We start from the raw sequence: 15,578 nt of genomic DNA on the forward strand, positions 1-15,578 counted from the left end.
CCCCCCCCACACACACACACCCCGAATGCTGGCAAAGCCCCACTTGGCACATCCAATCATGGTCCCAGGACCTCACACATCACCTGTGTGATGCACACCAGGAAAATCGGCTTTCCAGAGCACAGTGTCCCTGCAGACCAGCACTGATGGCATTAGAAGAGGCAGAGGGACTCCTCTCCAGGGGAGTCAAGGAGTTAGGTTCCAGCATGAAGGAGAAGCAAGTAGGTGATTTCCAAGAGAAGAGAGCTCTGTCCAGGGCACCTTCACCAGAGGCTCTCCTCTGCCTCCCTAGGCCCTAGAAGGGCAAGGCCAAGGCAAACAGACAGGCATCTCCACACTGGGCCTAGACCCTCCTGGTCACAGCACTCTGTGCATCTCCTGGACTCTCGCCAGCTCCCCAAGCCCATCCATTCCTACCCACCCCAGGCCTCCCCTGGTCTATTCATGACCAGAACCTCGGAGCTGGCCAGCACAGCTGGGGAAGGGCCCTAAAGGCCAGCCCATCAGGGCCCTGCATGCCCAACCTGGCCCCAGGTATCAGTGTGGACAGAACTCTCCTTCTTGGGGACAAAGCTAGAGCCTTGCAGGCAGGTACAACATGCATGCCAGGCAGGGGAGGGCAAGGAAGACATCAGAGGCATCTGTCTGTGGCGTGAAGGAGCCACTTAGCTTCCAAAGACTGTGCTGAGCCAGGTGACAGATGCATGCCCAGATTCAGAGCACAGAGACAGACAACATGGACAGAACCAGAGAGGTGAAAGTTCTGGTGGGAAGCTTGCTCAGAGAGAGGGTGGTGACAGGGAGGCTCTGGACACATGCTGGTGGAGCAGTAGAACCTGGGGCCAGCTCTGTTTTCTGGGAGCACTAGGGACAGCAGGAGGGTTGGGGGTGGGGGTGCTGGAGGGATGGAAGGTGCTTACACCAAGGGTGGGGGGTGACTGAGGGCACATGGGCAAGTGGGAGCAGGCTTGGGGCTGGGCCGTGTGACTTGCTTGCCCCCCAGGAGGGAAGCCTGGAGGTGTCCCTCAGCTTACCCCTTCTTTGCAACTCAGCCTCCTGGGAGAGGGGCATGGGACTACCTGGGCCCCTGAAACTGTCCTCACTCTGCTGCAGCCCTCTGAAGCCCCAGGAATGACAGAAGGACGTCTCTCCCTGGCACCCTTTCCTTCCTAATACCACAGTGCCTCCTTCCCACTGTGAAACCTACAAACCCCTGGAGATGCTTCCTGCCCAGGCTGACAACAGCCCAGGCCTGGGGAAATTCTGCATGTGCTGAGCTGGGAGTGGGTTCCTCAGGTGTCCCAGAGGCCCTTCACGCCCCTATTCCCCCAGGGTCAGACCCTGAGGGCTGGTTAATTCCACTGGAGCGGAGTGCGGTCCTGAGCCCAGAGCAAAAACAGCTTCTGTCAGAAAGCTGGTCTGTCTCCTAATTCCCAGGAAAGAGAAGGAAAGGGAGAAAGGCAGGTGGAGGGCTCTGGTTCCTGAGCCTTTTGGGGGGCTCTCAGAGGGGGCAGACCTGTACGGACAAGGGCCGGGTGTACCATCATGGTATCTGTGTCCCTCTGTCCAGGAGGGTAGAGGAGATGGTTGGAGCAGAGAAAAGGAAGAAACAGTGAGACAGCAGAGCAGCAGACAGACGGACAAGCCCGAGAGGAGACGGGAGACCAGCCCCAGCACAGCCAGCCTCCAGGGTGCAGGGTCAGGGTCTACCTTGTATGCAACTCGAGCAGGGCATTTCTTCCCCAGCCCCAGGGGCGGGGACATGTGTTTCAGCATCTCAAACATGTCATTGTAACTGATGCGCCCACTGGAGACCCGGCCCAGAGAGGCAGAGGCAGAGTGGGGTCCACAGGAGGGGTGCGGCAAGAGGGGGTGGGGGGAGGAAGCAGACAAGAAAACAGATCCAGTTAACCAGCGTCAGATTAAATGCCAAAGTCAAAATACGTAAAATGAGGGACTTTTCTGCTTGACTCGATCCCCTCCTTGCCCCCCCCAGCCTCACCTCCACACTCCAGCCCCACGCAGGGCAGCGGGCAGGGGTGACGTCTGAGCTAATGAACATGGAGGGATGAGGAAGGGCTGCATCGGGGCGGCTTTGGGTTGTCAACTTCTGATTTTACACTTTTAGAAACCACAGATAATGCCAAATCAGAAAAGAGCTGTTTCACCATGCCGGGAGAGCTGGTAGACAGAATTACATGACCGATGAGGCCGGCCTAAGAACCACGGCAGAAATATCAGCTTTCCTTAATGCTCAATTTGCTTCAAAGTTAGCCTAGAGGCTAAAAAAGTGGAGAAAAATCTAAAACAAGCCAGAAAACTAGAGCGAGAGCCACGCTGTTCTGCAAGGAGTCCCGAGGCTCTAGAGACAAACTTGAAGGGTGAGTCCTGCTCCAAGCCCAGAGACGCCCGAGGCCGCCCAGGGCAGGGCTGCTGCTGGGAGTCAGGGCTGGGCAGGAAATGGGAGATTGCGGGGGGGTGAGGGTGGGGGTAGGGGGCAGGGGCGTGGTGGGCAGCTGGGGTGGGATGTGGCTTGGGGCCACTCTTGCACCCTCCTGACAGCACGCCAGGAACAGGGCTGGGGCCAACTAATGGGATAAGTCTCCAGATCCAGGGAGGTGTCTGGGGGCTGACTATGCCTTCCCAAGGTAGACAGGCCACCAGGCCTGTCCCCATCAACCCTGGGGATACCCGCCTGTGGGACCTGCTTGCGGTCCCAGAGACGCAGTCAGGTTCAGGTCACCCAAGAGAGAAAAGGGGCCACTTTTCCTGGCAGGCGTGTCTGCCCCAGGGCCTGGCCCTCCTCCCAGGGTTCCCAGCCTTGGCTGAGTGAATCAATCCAGAGGTGAAGCAGGAGGGCCTGCCTTTGGGCCTCCTCTGCCTCTGTCCTCTCCTCCCCCAGGGACCAGAAATCCCTGGGCTGTTGGGCTCTTCAGACTGGGAGGGGCAGCTGCTCCTGGTCTGCTGGTACCCCTGCTCCCCTCCTCTGGGGCCCTTGGCCTCGGGCCTGTCTGACCATTAGCACCCACTTGAGAGCCTGGAGGCAGAGCCGGGTAAGACAGCTGCTTCCTTGGCACAGGCAGGGCCTGGCCCCCGGCTCCCACCCAGTAGCCGACCCCTGCCCTCAAGGCCCAGCCAGAAAGCTTTGTGTGCGCTGCCTCAGAAGGCTGCCTCTCCCCAGCCAGCTGGAGGGGTCGGGAGATTAGATGAGGGACCAAAGCGTCCAGGAGGTTGGAGTGCGGGGCAGGGCAGGACAGGAGGAAAGAGAGGTGAGGTGTCGTCATTCCCAAACCAGGCAGGGAGTGTGTGCTGTGTTTGCATTTCGGGCAGGGAAGAGTATGTCGGATGGAGGCTCTGAAGTTGCAAACCTTGTAGGCCAACCTACGAGGGCAGTTCTTCCCTAAGCCAACGGGTGGCGCAATACAACGCAACAAACTGTACATATCCTTATAATGAATCCGGCAACTGGAAAGGAAATGTCACAGGTTATGGCAACCGAGGCACGATGAGCCCGTCCCGCCCGCCCGCCCAGCCTGCGACAGGAAGATGTGTCCTTGCACAGTCGTGGAGGAGGAGCCAGGCGGCTGGACAGGCAGCTCCCTGAAGGGAATCCTGGGGCTTGGAGAGCCTGGGAGGCTTGGCAATCCCAACACAATTTCCAGAGCCTGATGCAGGCAGGAGACACACCACACAGAACAAGTGCCGGCCCCTGTCCCAAGCCCCCACCGTGCACACACCAAAACCGCTGGTCCATCTCTCGCGGGGCCTTGTTCACCCACCCGCTCTGGCAGCCCCTCCTCTTGCTCCTGCAACCCCGTGCCTGCAACCCCGTGCCTGGCTCTCCTGACTGTCCCTGCCTCCTGAATCTCCGGGAATCTGGTGGTCCAGCTAAAGACTCCCTTGTCCCAGGGTGGGCACCCCGGCCAACACCAATGTTTCTCTTTCCTGTACTGTGAACCTCCTCAGTCCAGTCAGCTCCAAATGACTTCTGGAAAGAAGGAAGAAGCCCCACTCTGGCCTCACCCAAGGTGCTTCTAATTCCACTGGACCCAAAGGACCAGCCACAAAGGGGCTGGAAGCACAGCAAAGCCCCCAGCCCCAATAATCACCCAACCCAAATCACAGCCTGTTCTTTGGCTCATCTTCTCTCTTCCGCCATCGAACCCCTCAGAAGACACCAGATGTAAAGCAGGGGCATAATACTGTCACTCCAACTCAAAAACTGTCCTCACTGCCTACAAAACAAAGTCAAAGCTACTTGTGTATCTCAAATTTCAAGGCCTTCTCAACTTGTCCAAGCCCCACTTCCAGCCCCTTTGCAATGCGCTCTCTTCTCCGTCAGACACAGACCCCCTTCCCTTCACCCCTACCCCTACCCCCATCTCTAGAGCTCAATCCTTTCTGCCCTCTTAAGTTTGGCTCAGATGCTACCTCCTCTGAGTCACCAGTCACACGGAGTCTCTCCCTCCTCAAATACCCGCCCCCCCGGCCTCACACTATGACTCCTCTGTTTTCCCACAGTCCCACTGGGCTCAATGTCCTGAGAGCACACACTTGCTCCACCTACAGGCCCCCGGTCCCCAGCACACGGCGGATGCTCAGGAATGTTGACTGGGCAGATGGACGAACATCGAGATGAGGTGACAGACTGCTCACAGAACGTGTGACTGTGATTCCCCTTTTGAGTCTCTACACTTCACCACCAAGCAAGGCAGAAGCAACATAGAGAATGGTTCGAGAAGGCGGCATCAGAAAGCAACAACCCCATGCCTTCTTCATCTCTCCACAGCATGTGTGCACACACACATGTGCATGTATATGCCCACGCACACGTGCATTCATACACATGCACACACACAAACATATATTCCCATGTGCACCCATGCACACGTGTGTCCACACACACGTACGCACAAACATGCGCTGCGTTCACACACTTGCACACAATCACACATGTGCATGCTTGCACACATACACACAAGCCATGTGCACGCGAGCACACATGTATGTCTGCTGCATACATGCATACACACGTGCTACATGTGTGCACAGACCTGTATACATACACACAAACACACCCATGCACACATGTATACACTTGTGCACACACTCACATAGCCACACAGGTGCAAACACACACATACACACCATATAAAAGCTTGGGAAATTTCACAAAGTTGTGTTATTTCTAAGTCTCTCCAGAGTGGCCACCTGGGATACAAAGATGACCACATCCTTGCATCTGCCAGGGAGGCTAGTGAAAGTTTCAAACCACCCTCTGTCCTACCAAGGATGTAGGTTCAGACTCCATCCACTCAGCTGCCTCTGCTGGGCCTTCCCCTGTCCCCTACCATCTGGAGGCAAGTTGTTTTCAGCCCAGGCCACAGGTGGGAGCAACAAGTCTGAGTGTTAGTTGTGACTCACATCTGTGCTACTTGTGGACCGTGGTCTTGTGTGCTACTTCCCAGATGCCACCCCTGGGGTGAGCTTGTATCTGCTGTCTACTCTTCCATAAGCACTTTCTTTACTATGTTCCCAATCTCCCTTCCAGAGGCCCTACTTTCAAGAACTCTGGATTTGGAAAACAGTCCGAGCCCCCAGTGCACCACTGCAAAGCCACGGTCTGGCCCGAGTCCATTTCCTGTATGTCCTAATTCTGCTCCACCTGTGGCTGGAGGAGGGGAAGTCCTAGGTCTATAGTTCATAAATATTTGGGGGAAGTCCTCCCCTCTCACAGGCCCGCACTGACCTGCCTTTGTCCCTTCGTCCAAGTCACATCCCATACAGCATCTCTGTTTCTCTGCCACACCATCTCTACAAACAGCGTGCCCAGAAACAGTAGCATGCCTTTAGACCACAGCCCAGATGAACCTCCTAGAATGAGCCTCAAGCCTGCCTTACTTGGAGTCTCTTCAGCCCTCTGACTTCACTGGGCTCTCCTGACTAGAGAACCCATGCCTACCCTCTGAGCCTATGGATGCCAGAATGATACTGAGTACTGCAGGGCCATTGTGCTGGTGCATCAGCAAAATGACAGGACTCTCCAACCACAAAAATGGTCACCTACACCATGAAACATAAATAAGAGCCACACTTGTTCTGCACTGTGTGAAAATTGTAAGTTTTTCACTATGGTGAAAAACACCCAGAGACACTATAGGCCTGGAAGTGCCCTAAGGTTGCTGGTGTAGCCAGTGGCTCCAGGGTTTGCCCATCTTGGGAAGGGTCTCACGCAGCACCTTTCTGGATCCTCACATGAAAGGGTAGGGGCTCCAGGAAGGCTGGATGAGAGGGGGGGTTGGGGACCCCAGCCAAGCTCCCAGGCCTTCAGGAGCTTAAGGGGTCAGAGGGCTCTGGAGCACTCCTCATGCTGAGCTTCAGTTGAGAGAAAAACAGGTAGAACCTCAGGCACTCTGCGAGCAGGAAGTCCTCGCCATGAGGACACTGACCATCTTCTCCAGGCCTCTTCCACACAAGGGGTGACCAAACACAGCTGTGTGAGAGGGACATGGGCAGGCTGGGGGGCCTTAGAGAGAGGAGGCAGGAAGAGGCTACACCCCACCTTCAAAGTCTTCTTGCTCCCTTAGAGCATGGGAAGGGACGGACACCCGCCCAGTTACTGATGCATTATTCATTCACATTCATGTCTGCTGAGTGCTCACCACGAGCAAGGAAGGCACTGAGCAGGCCTGTGCCTTACCCAGCAACCAGGTCTCTTGGCCCCTCCATGTCCTGTGTTCGGCCTTGCAGAGAGCATGCCCTGAATAACTACTCAAGTATCCACTTGGGAGAGTGAAAAGAATGAATAAGCAAGTGAATGAGCAAGTGATGAAGGAACAGACAAATGGGCAGATGGTGAGTCCATGCTGCTTTGCTAGCCCCAAGGATGAAAAGTATGTCCTGGGTGTGCAGGACCCTCCCATGAATCATGGAACAATCTTCTAACCCAAGCCAGTCCCCTCATGACACACTTGTTCTGTCTAGAAACGAATCACCCCTCACTTATGCAATACGGTAAACCTTTCCCAACATGACCAAAGGGTCTTACACATACTAGACCCCTCCTGGTAGAGCTCCTTTAATTTCAGTAAAAGTTCACCAAGCACCCACTATTTTTAGCCTGGGCTGGGGACACAGAGATGCATGTTGGCTCCTGCTCCCAAAGGAGATGGCAGAGAGGGAGAAGCCTGAGCCAATCGGGGAGAATGTTATTTCTGCCATGAAGCCCCCCAAGCTTCATGAGGATGGTGAGGCCCCAACAGACAGCCCTCCTGCTGTGTCCACACCCTCTCCCTTGAGCCCTCTACGACCCTCATGTAACAGACCTGTGTGGAAACAGTACATTCCCATTCAGCAAGAGCCCTGAGACTCACAGACCCCCTGGAACCTCCTAAGGGCTAGGCTGAGGGTCTCAGACAGCATTTCTCAGCCCAGGGAGTGGTGTAAAAGCACTGTTGCAGTGAGAAGGAGAGTGCCACCTACAGGAGACCTGGCACCCCCCTCCCCCCCCCCACCATGTGGGCCCAACCAAAACCTGAGGGGGACGCTCACATGACACAGATCTGAAGCCACCCAGCCCTGTCCCAAGATCCGTGGCATGGACCGCCCTGAGGACCACAGAGCATGGGGGCCACTCACCACGCGGCCGGGTCGTACTCAGCCCAGACCCGGATGAACTCGTCCAGATGGTGAGGCCCTAAGATGGAAGAGTCCCGTGTAAGGTACTCAAAATTGTCCATGATCACGGCCACAAAGAGGTTCAACATCTGTAGGACAGGAAGGAGAAAAGGGGTGACATAAAGAGACCTCAGCCTGCCCTCTATCCTAGCCCTTACCCTCTGGCCAAATTCTGTATGTGAAGTCATCACAGCAGCAGAAGCCACTCTAACCCAGCCAGCCCCTAGGCCTCTGCCACACCACCACTGCCACCACCACCCACAGGCGGTGGCCCGCTCCCCCAAGGTCCTAGATCCCACAGGCTCACCCTAACCTCTCCTGCTCTCTGCTTCTGCTTCCCAACCCTAATTCACATCCACAAACTCCCATCCCCATCTTCTTCTCCTCTTAGCTAGCCTTCAAGGACAGCAGTGACTTCGGAGTCAGTACTTTGGACTCTAGAGGCTGAAAGCTCAGCTTTTTTTTTTTTTTTTTTTTAATTGAGTTGAAATTCACATAACATACAATTAATCATTTTGAAGTATACAATTCAGTGTCATTTAATGTATTTACAATATTATGTAACAACCACCTCTCTAGTTTTAAAATTTCTCTATCACCCCAGAAAAATACCTTGTACCTTAAGTAATCACTCCCTTATTCCTTCCTCCTCCTCTTCCCCAGCAATCACCAATCTCTGTTCTGTATCTAGGGGCTTGTCTATTTGGGATATTTCATATAAAAGGAATCATACAACATAGGATCTTTTGTGCCTGGCTTCTTTCACTTAGCATGACTTTGTGAAGTTCATTCATATTTTAACATGTGTCAGAACTTCACTGCTTTTTAAGGCTGAATAATATTCCATAGTAGGTATATACCACAATTTATTTACCCAGTCATCTACCGGCGGACATCTGGATTCTTTCTACCTTTTGGCCAAACTGTTTTCCACAGAAGATGCTGCATTTTACATTCCTATCACAATGTACAACGTTACTATTTCTCCAAGTCCTTGCCAATGTTTGTTATTTTCCATTAAAAAATTATTATTATAGCCATTCTGATGAGTGTGAAGGGAGTGTGTGGTTTTGATATGAGTTTCCGTAATGACCAAAGATGAATATCTTCATGTGCTTCTTGGCCATTTTATATATCTTCTTTGCAAAAATGTGTATTCTGATTCTTTGTCCATTTTTTGTATGGTTGCCTTTTTTAGTTGAGTACTAAGAGCTCTTTATGTGTTTTCAATATTATCCCCTTATAAAATATGTGATTTGTAAATATTTTCTCCCATTCTTTAGAGTGTATTTTCACATTTTTTATAATCCCTCTTGATACACAAAAGTTTTTAATTTTGCACAGTCCAATTTATTTTTCCTTTTGTTACTTGTGATTTTGGGGTCAAATCTAGGAATCCTTCCTTTGCCAAATCAGAGATCATGAGGATCTGCCCTCTATGCTTTCTTTTAAGAGTTTTATAGTTTTAGTTCTTATATTTAAGTCTTTCCTCAATCCTGAGTTCAGTTATATGTATGTGGTGAGATAGAGGTTCATCTTTACTTTTTTGCATGTGGATACCCAGTTGTCTCCTCATCATTTTTTTTAAGACAGAGAGAGTGAAAGAAGTAGAAGTAGACAAAGAGATCTTAAGCAGACTCCACACCCAGTGTGGAGCCCAACACAGGGCTTGATCTCACAACCCTGAGAACATAACCTGAGATGAAATTAAGAGCGGAGGCTTAACTGACTTAGCCATTCAGACACCTCCTTCACCATTTCTTAAAAAAACTATTCTTTCCATACTGAACAGTCTTGGCATCCTTGTCAAAAATCAATTGTCCATACATATTTGGACTTACGTCAGAAATCTCAATCCCACCTCACTGGGCTATACCAATACCACAGTGTCCCCCTCCCACCACCAACTTTATTGAGATATATATAACTGACATAATTATAAGATATTTAAAGTGTACTTTGGGTCAATCTGATATATATAGCATTCTTACCGTCTAGTTAATTAACATATAGATCACATTTTTTTTTGGTAGAACATTTAAGTTCTACCCTCTTAGAAAATTTCAATTATACAATACAGTGTTATCCACTCTAGTCACCATGTTTGATATTACGTCATCAGGTTTTATTCATATTATAGATGAAAGTTTGTACTCTTTTACCAACCTCTCCCTATTTCCCCAACCCCCTAGTCCCTGGCAACAACTTTTCTACTGTTTCTATGGATTTGACTTAACAACAACAAAAAAAAATTCCACATACAAGTGACACCATGCAGTATTTGTCTTTTTTCTGTCTGGCTTATTTCAACTAGCATAATGCCCTCAAGATCCATCCATGTTGTCACAAATGATAAGATTTCCTTCTTTTCAATGGCTGAATAATACTCCAGTGTATGTGTGTGTGTGTGTGTGTGTGTGTGTGCGTGTGTGTGTGTGGTGTATAATATCTTCTTTATCCATTCATCTGTTGATGAACACTTAGGTTGTTTCCGTATCTTGCCTACTGTTAGTAATGCTTCAATGAACACGGACGTGCATATTTCTCTTCAATATCCCGTCTTCATTTCCTTTGGATATATACCCAGAAATGGGATTGCTGGGCCATATTTTAGTTCTATTTTCAATTTTTTGAGGAACCTCTATACTGTTTTCCATAGTGGCTACACCAGTTTACATTCCTACCAATACTAGACGGTGGTTCTTTTTTCTCCACATCGTTCCCAATGCTTGCTATCTCTTGTCTTTTTCATGATAAGCCATTCTAAAGGTGTGACGTGATAGATCACTGTGGTTTTGATTTGCATTTTCCTGATGATGAGTGATGTCGAGCACCTTTTCATGTACCTGTAGGCCATCTGTATGTCTTCTTTGGAAAAGTGTCTTCAGCCACATTGTTTTGATTTATGATAGCTTTATAGTAGTAAGTTATGAAATAGGGAAATATGAGTCCTCTTACTTGGTCTTTAATTTTCAAGATCTTTTTTGTTAATTGGAGTTGCCTGCCATTCCAAAGGAGTTTGAGGATAAGCTTTTCCATTTCTGCAGAAAGGCCATTAGAGCTCTGACAAGGATCACACTGAATGTGGAGCTCACTTTGTGGGGATACTGCCACCTTACTAACATTGAGTCTTCTGATCCATGGGCATGCATGTCCTTTCATTGAATTAGGTCATCTTTAACTTATTTTAGTAATATTTTGCAGTTCACAATGTACAAGTGTTTCATTTCCATGGGTATTTATTGATTCCCAGATATTTTGTCCCTTTGGATGCTACTGGAAATGGAATTATTTCTTTAGTTTCCTTTTCAGGTTGTTGTGTTTTTTTTTTTTTAATGTTTACTTATTTTTGAGAGAGAGAGAGCATGCGCACACAAACACAGGAGGGGCAGAGAGAGAGAGAGAGAGAGAAGATCTGAAGTGGGCTCCGTGCTGACAGCAGGGAGCCCAACACGGGGCTCAAACCCACAAACTGCGAGATCGTGACCTGAGCCGAAGTCGGATGCTCACCAACTGGGTGCCCCATTTTCAGGTTGTTTATTGCTGTTGCATAGAAACATAACTGATTTTTGTATGTTGATTTTGTACCCTGACACTTTAACTCAATTATTAGTTTTAGTACTGTGTGTGTGTGTGTGTGTGTGGTGCGTGCACACGCGCACGTGCACATGTGTGTATTCTTTGGGATATCCTATATATACAATAACATCATCTTTAACTAGAGATAGCTCTACCTCTTCCTTTCCAATCTGAATGCCTTTTGTTGCTTTTTCTGGCCCAACTGCTCTAGCTAGGCCTTCCAGCACAATGTTGAATTGAATAGAAGCGATAAAATTGGGCATCCTTGTCTTGTTCCTGGTATTTGGGGAAAAGTTTTCAGTCTTTCACCACTGAATACATCTTAGCTATACGTTTTGCATAAATGTTCTTCATCATGTTATAAGTGTTTCTATCATGAAAGGATATTGAGTTTTGTCACATGTTTTTTTTTTTTTTTTCATCTATTGAGATAATCAGGTGGGTCTTTTCCTCATCACATAGGTTGATTTTCATTTGTTGAAAATGCATCCTTGCATTCCTGGAATAAATCCATTTGATCATGGTATATAATCCTTTTAACGTGTTGTTGGAATTAGTTTATTCAAGATTCTTACTGTCTATTTATCAGGGATATTGGTCTGTAGTTTTCTTTTGTTGGGGCATCTTTCCCTGCTTTGGTATCAGGGTAATGCCAACATCACAGGATGTGTTAGGAAGTGTTTCCTCTTCTATTTTTTCAAAGAGTTTGAATAGGATTTAGGTTAAGTCTTTCTTAATATCATTTTAAAAAATTGTGATAAAATATGCATAACAAAAAGCTTATCAATTTAAACACCCGTAAGTGTGCAGTTCAATGGCATCAAGCACATTCACACTGTTGTGCAACCATTCCCACTGTCCAGCCCCAGAACTCTTATATCTTCCCCAACCGAAACTCTGTCCTGATTAAACCCTAACTCCCATCTCCTCCTCTAGCCCCTGGCACCCACCATCCTGTCCTCGTCTCTAAAACTTCACTGCTCGGGGGACCTCAAAGGTGAAACCATACAGTGTTTTTCTTTTCTCACTGGTTTATTTCACTTAGCATAATGACTTCACAGTTCATTCGTATTGTAGCTTATGTCAGAACGGCCTCTCTTTAGAAGGTTAAATGATATTCCTTGTACGTTCACGTCACATGTTGTTTACCAATCATTTGCTGCTGGACACTCTGATTGCTTTTACCTTCTTGCTGTTGTGAATAATGCTGCTATGAACGTATGCGTACAAATATTTATTCAAGTTCCTGCCTTCAATTCTGGCATACACCCGGAAGCAGAACTGCTGGATCATACTGTGTTTCTATTTTCACTTTACTGAAGAACCACCCTACTGTTCTCCACAGCAGCTGCACCACCTCACATCCCCGCTGGCAGCACACAGGGCTTGTTTTTCCACCACCCCAGCAAACCACAGGCGACACTTCCTCTCTTTTCTTCTCTCACGCCTGTGTTTAATCATCAGTCATGTTGGCTCTACCTTTAAAATGCACCTCAACTCCCTTCATCCCCACACTTCTCTAGGCACTATTACCTCCAGTAATCTCCCTGACCACTCTTCAGCCTCTCCTGACCAGAAGCCAGAGCCAGAGCAAGATTTTAAAACATCACGCAGATCGTGTCATGCCCCAGCTCAAAGTTTCCCAGCGGTGTCTGATGGCTTGGAATAAAATCCACACTCCTAGGACCTAGTCCACTGACCTCTCCAACCACCAGTTTCCTGAGGCTCATCAGCCCCAGGCACAACGGCTGGAGTGATGCTTCTTTGTATCCCAGCACCATGGCAGAGGCTAAAGACTAAGGGACAACTGTCCCATGGAAAATCTAAACCCTTTCTAAGAAGGAAAGGCAAGGCCCACAGGATCTCATCACAGGGTGGGTCCTTTTAGGGTTAGTGAGGTCATCAGTTCAGGGGATACAGGACCATCAACATGGAATCAGCCTGTAATGTGACATGAATCAGTATCAGGGATCAGTCACAGATGTAGGGGGACCCAGGATGGACTGAGACAGGTGGACACATGGGCACAGTGACCAGGACTTACCAGAAAGGAGCAAAGGAAGATGAAGGAGACGAAGTAAAAGTAGGCAAAGTCGCTCCCACACTCATTGGCATTGGCGTGCTCATCACAGGCCTGGTTGCTGAGACAAGACAGCATGATCTCATGCCAGGCCTCCCCAGTGGCACTCCTGAGAAGAATGGCAGAGCTATGAGGCCCATAAAGGAAGGCCTGGACCCGCCTGGGAAGGGATCTCAGAAGAGCTGGTTCAAGTGCACACCCTCTCTGGGTTCCCTCCCGCAGAGAACCTGCTCACGTGTAAGGTATGGGTAAAAAGCACCTGCTTTTTTTTAATGTTTACTTATTTTTGAGACAGAGACAGAGCATGAGCAGGGGAGGGGCAGAGAGAGAGGGAGACATAGAATCCAAACAGGCTCCAGGCTCTGAGCTGTCAACACAGAGCTTGAACCCACGAGCCGCGAGATCATGACCTGAGCCAAAGTGGGACTCTTAAATGACTGAGCCACCCAGGCGCCCCAAGAGATGCATGCTTCTTGAAAAGAATCCTCTGGCATTAGGGCTGATCATTAACTCAGAAAGAACTATTGACTGAAAATAAGGCACGGCGCCAAAATTCAGCACCATGGTGAGCGCCCCTTCATGGCTCTCTGCTACCTCAAAGCCAACAGAGCCCACCAGCCTTCCTGGTCTCTCCCCCACCCCTCCACCCAGCTTTCCTTGATTCAAAAAATGGTGACTCCATCCCTCCAGTTTCTTAAGACAAAAATGCCTCAGCCATCCTTGCCTCCTGTCTTGCTCACCACACTCTATTCATCACCTCATCTACTATGAAAAAACAGCCAGAATCTTACCACTTCTCACCACCCTGGGCTAAGCAACAATCACCTCCCTTGATCTGCTGCAACAGCTTCCTAACTGATCCTCCCCACACAACAGCCCAGTGGGCCCACTAAACACAGGTGAGATCAGGTCACTTCTCTCAACCAACCTCTGTCTCACTGCAAAAGCCAAAATTCACACTCAACTTCCCACAGCTCTGTGTCACCTGCTGCCTGTTCTTTCCCAGTGGTCCCTGTTCAGTCCACTCCAGCCACATCAGCCTCTGCTGTTTCCTGAACACACCAAGAACAACCCCCAACCTCAGTGGCCACCCTGGAGAACCCTTCTTCCTGGACTTTTGTCCCTGGATATGCAGCCAGCACAAGGGCAGGATGTGCACGAGACTTACAGGCAGACCAGAGGCCTGAGTCTCCCTAATTTGGTGTGCTTCTATGGCCAGTTGTGGGCACAGGTAGATCCCACTCCTCATTGACAATGGCTAGGGGTAGGGGCCTTTTCCTGCAGAGCAGTTGCCCTGTGCCAGGCCTGGCTGACACTGGTGTACACGTGTGACATAGAGATCAGGGAGGAAAAGAGATCTCAGAGAACAAAAACTTAAAACTAAGGCTGGTTTCACAGGCCTGCCTCAACTCTTGCAGCAAAGGCAGGACATTAATAAATGAAGAGATAAAATTAACATAATAGCTAAAATCCAGAGAAATGATTCTATTTGGGGAAAGCGTAGGCCTAAGGACACTTGTCCGTCTGATATAAAAAACAAGAGTCAGACCACTCCCTCCAGGCAGCTCAGCAAAGCAGACCTGGCTCTGATCTCCCTCCAGACAAGAACTTCCCCATGCCCCAGAGTGCACTGCACGGGGTTAGCGGTGCTGGGCATCCCCCAGCACAGGCCTTGCAGCAGCCTGATGCATTTACATACATAAACACCAGTGTGGACACCTTATGAAGGGGCACCAGGCAGGGAATGATGTCAGCACCCCTCCTCCACAAGCCACTAAAAAGAGCTCCTTCCTTCGCTCCCAGGGTCACGGTGGTGGGCTTGGTTAAATGGAAGAGACTCTGGAGGCAAGGAGACACATTCAGTCCTCTCCCCTCAGCCCTCAAACCAGCATGGTCAACAGCCTCCAATCCACAGAGGGTGTGCTGTGCCTAAGAACAGCAGCTGGCACCAAGCGCTCCCAAGCACACCTTTGCGGCGGGGGGGGGGGGGGGGGGGGGGAGAGCTGTGGCCAAAAACAAGCTCTGTGCCCTCAAGAGTCCACCCTGGCACTTGACTTGGGGCCTAGAGAATTGCAGTCCTGTGAGCCATGGGGGCAGGTGGAGGTGCACTCAGACCAGCAGTTCTGGCCAGCTGAGTTCCTTGGGTCACTGAGTAGCACATTCTGTATCAAGAGGGGTTCCCACTGCTCTGCTTCCCCCTGATCCCACAGATCACCATAATCAACAAGGCCAACAGACGGAA

General features: G+C 49.8%; 1 protein-coding gene across 8 annotated transcripts in view; it reads right to left on the reverse strand.

Moving 5' to 3' along the window:
* Nucleotides 1–15,578, reverse strand: part of CACNA1B (calcium voltage-gated channel subunit alpha1 B) — a 188,277-nt gene that overhangs the window by 13,900 nt on the left and 158,799 nt on the right. For 7 of the 8 annotated variants that reach the window (XM_058693367.1, XM_058693364.1, XM_058693366.1 and 4 more), the window contains 3 exons: nucleotides 13,301–13,445; nucleotides 7,639–7,766; nucleotides 1,711–1,807 (listed from right to left, as the gene is read on the reverse strand). In XM_058693367.1, coding sequence (XP_058549350.1) covers nucleotides 1,711–1,807; nucleotides 7,639–7,766; nucleotides 13,301–13,445 — 370 coding nt within the window. Of the gene's footprint in view, nucleotides 1–1,710; nucleotides 1,808–3,368; nucleotides 3,466–7,638; nucleotides 7,767–13,300; nucleotides 13,446–15,578 lie in introns of all 8 variants that reach the window. The other variant, XM_058693362.1, reaches the window with a different exon arrangement.

Source organism: Neofelis nebulosa, chromosome 12 (assembly GCF_028018385.1).
Source record: "Neofelis nebulosa isolate mNeoNeb1 chromosome 12, mNeoNeb1.pri, whole genome shotgun sequence".
Taxonomy (NCBI): Eukaryota; Metazoa; Chordata; class Mammalia; order Carnivora; family Felidae; genus Neofelis; species Neofelis nebulosa.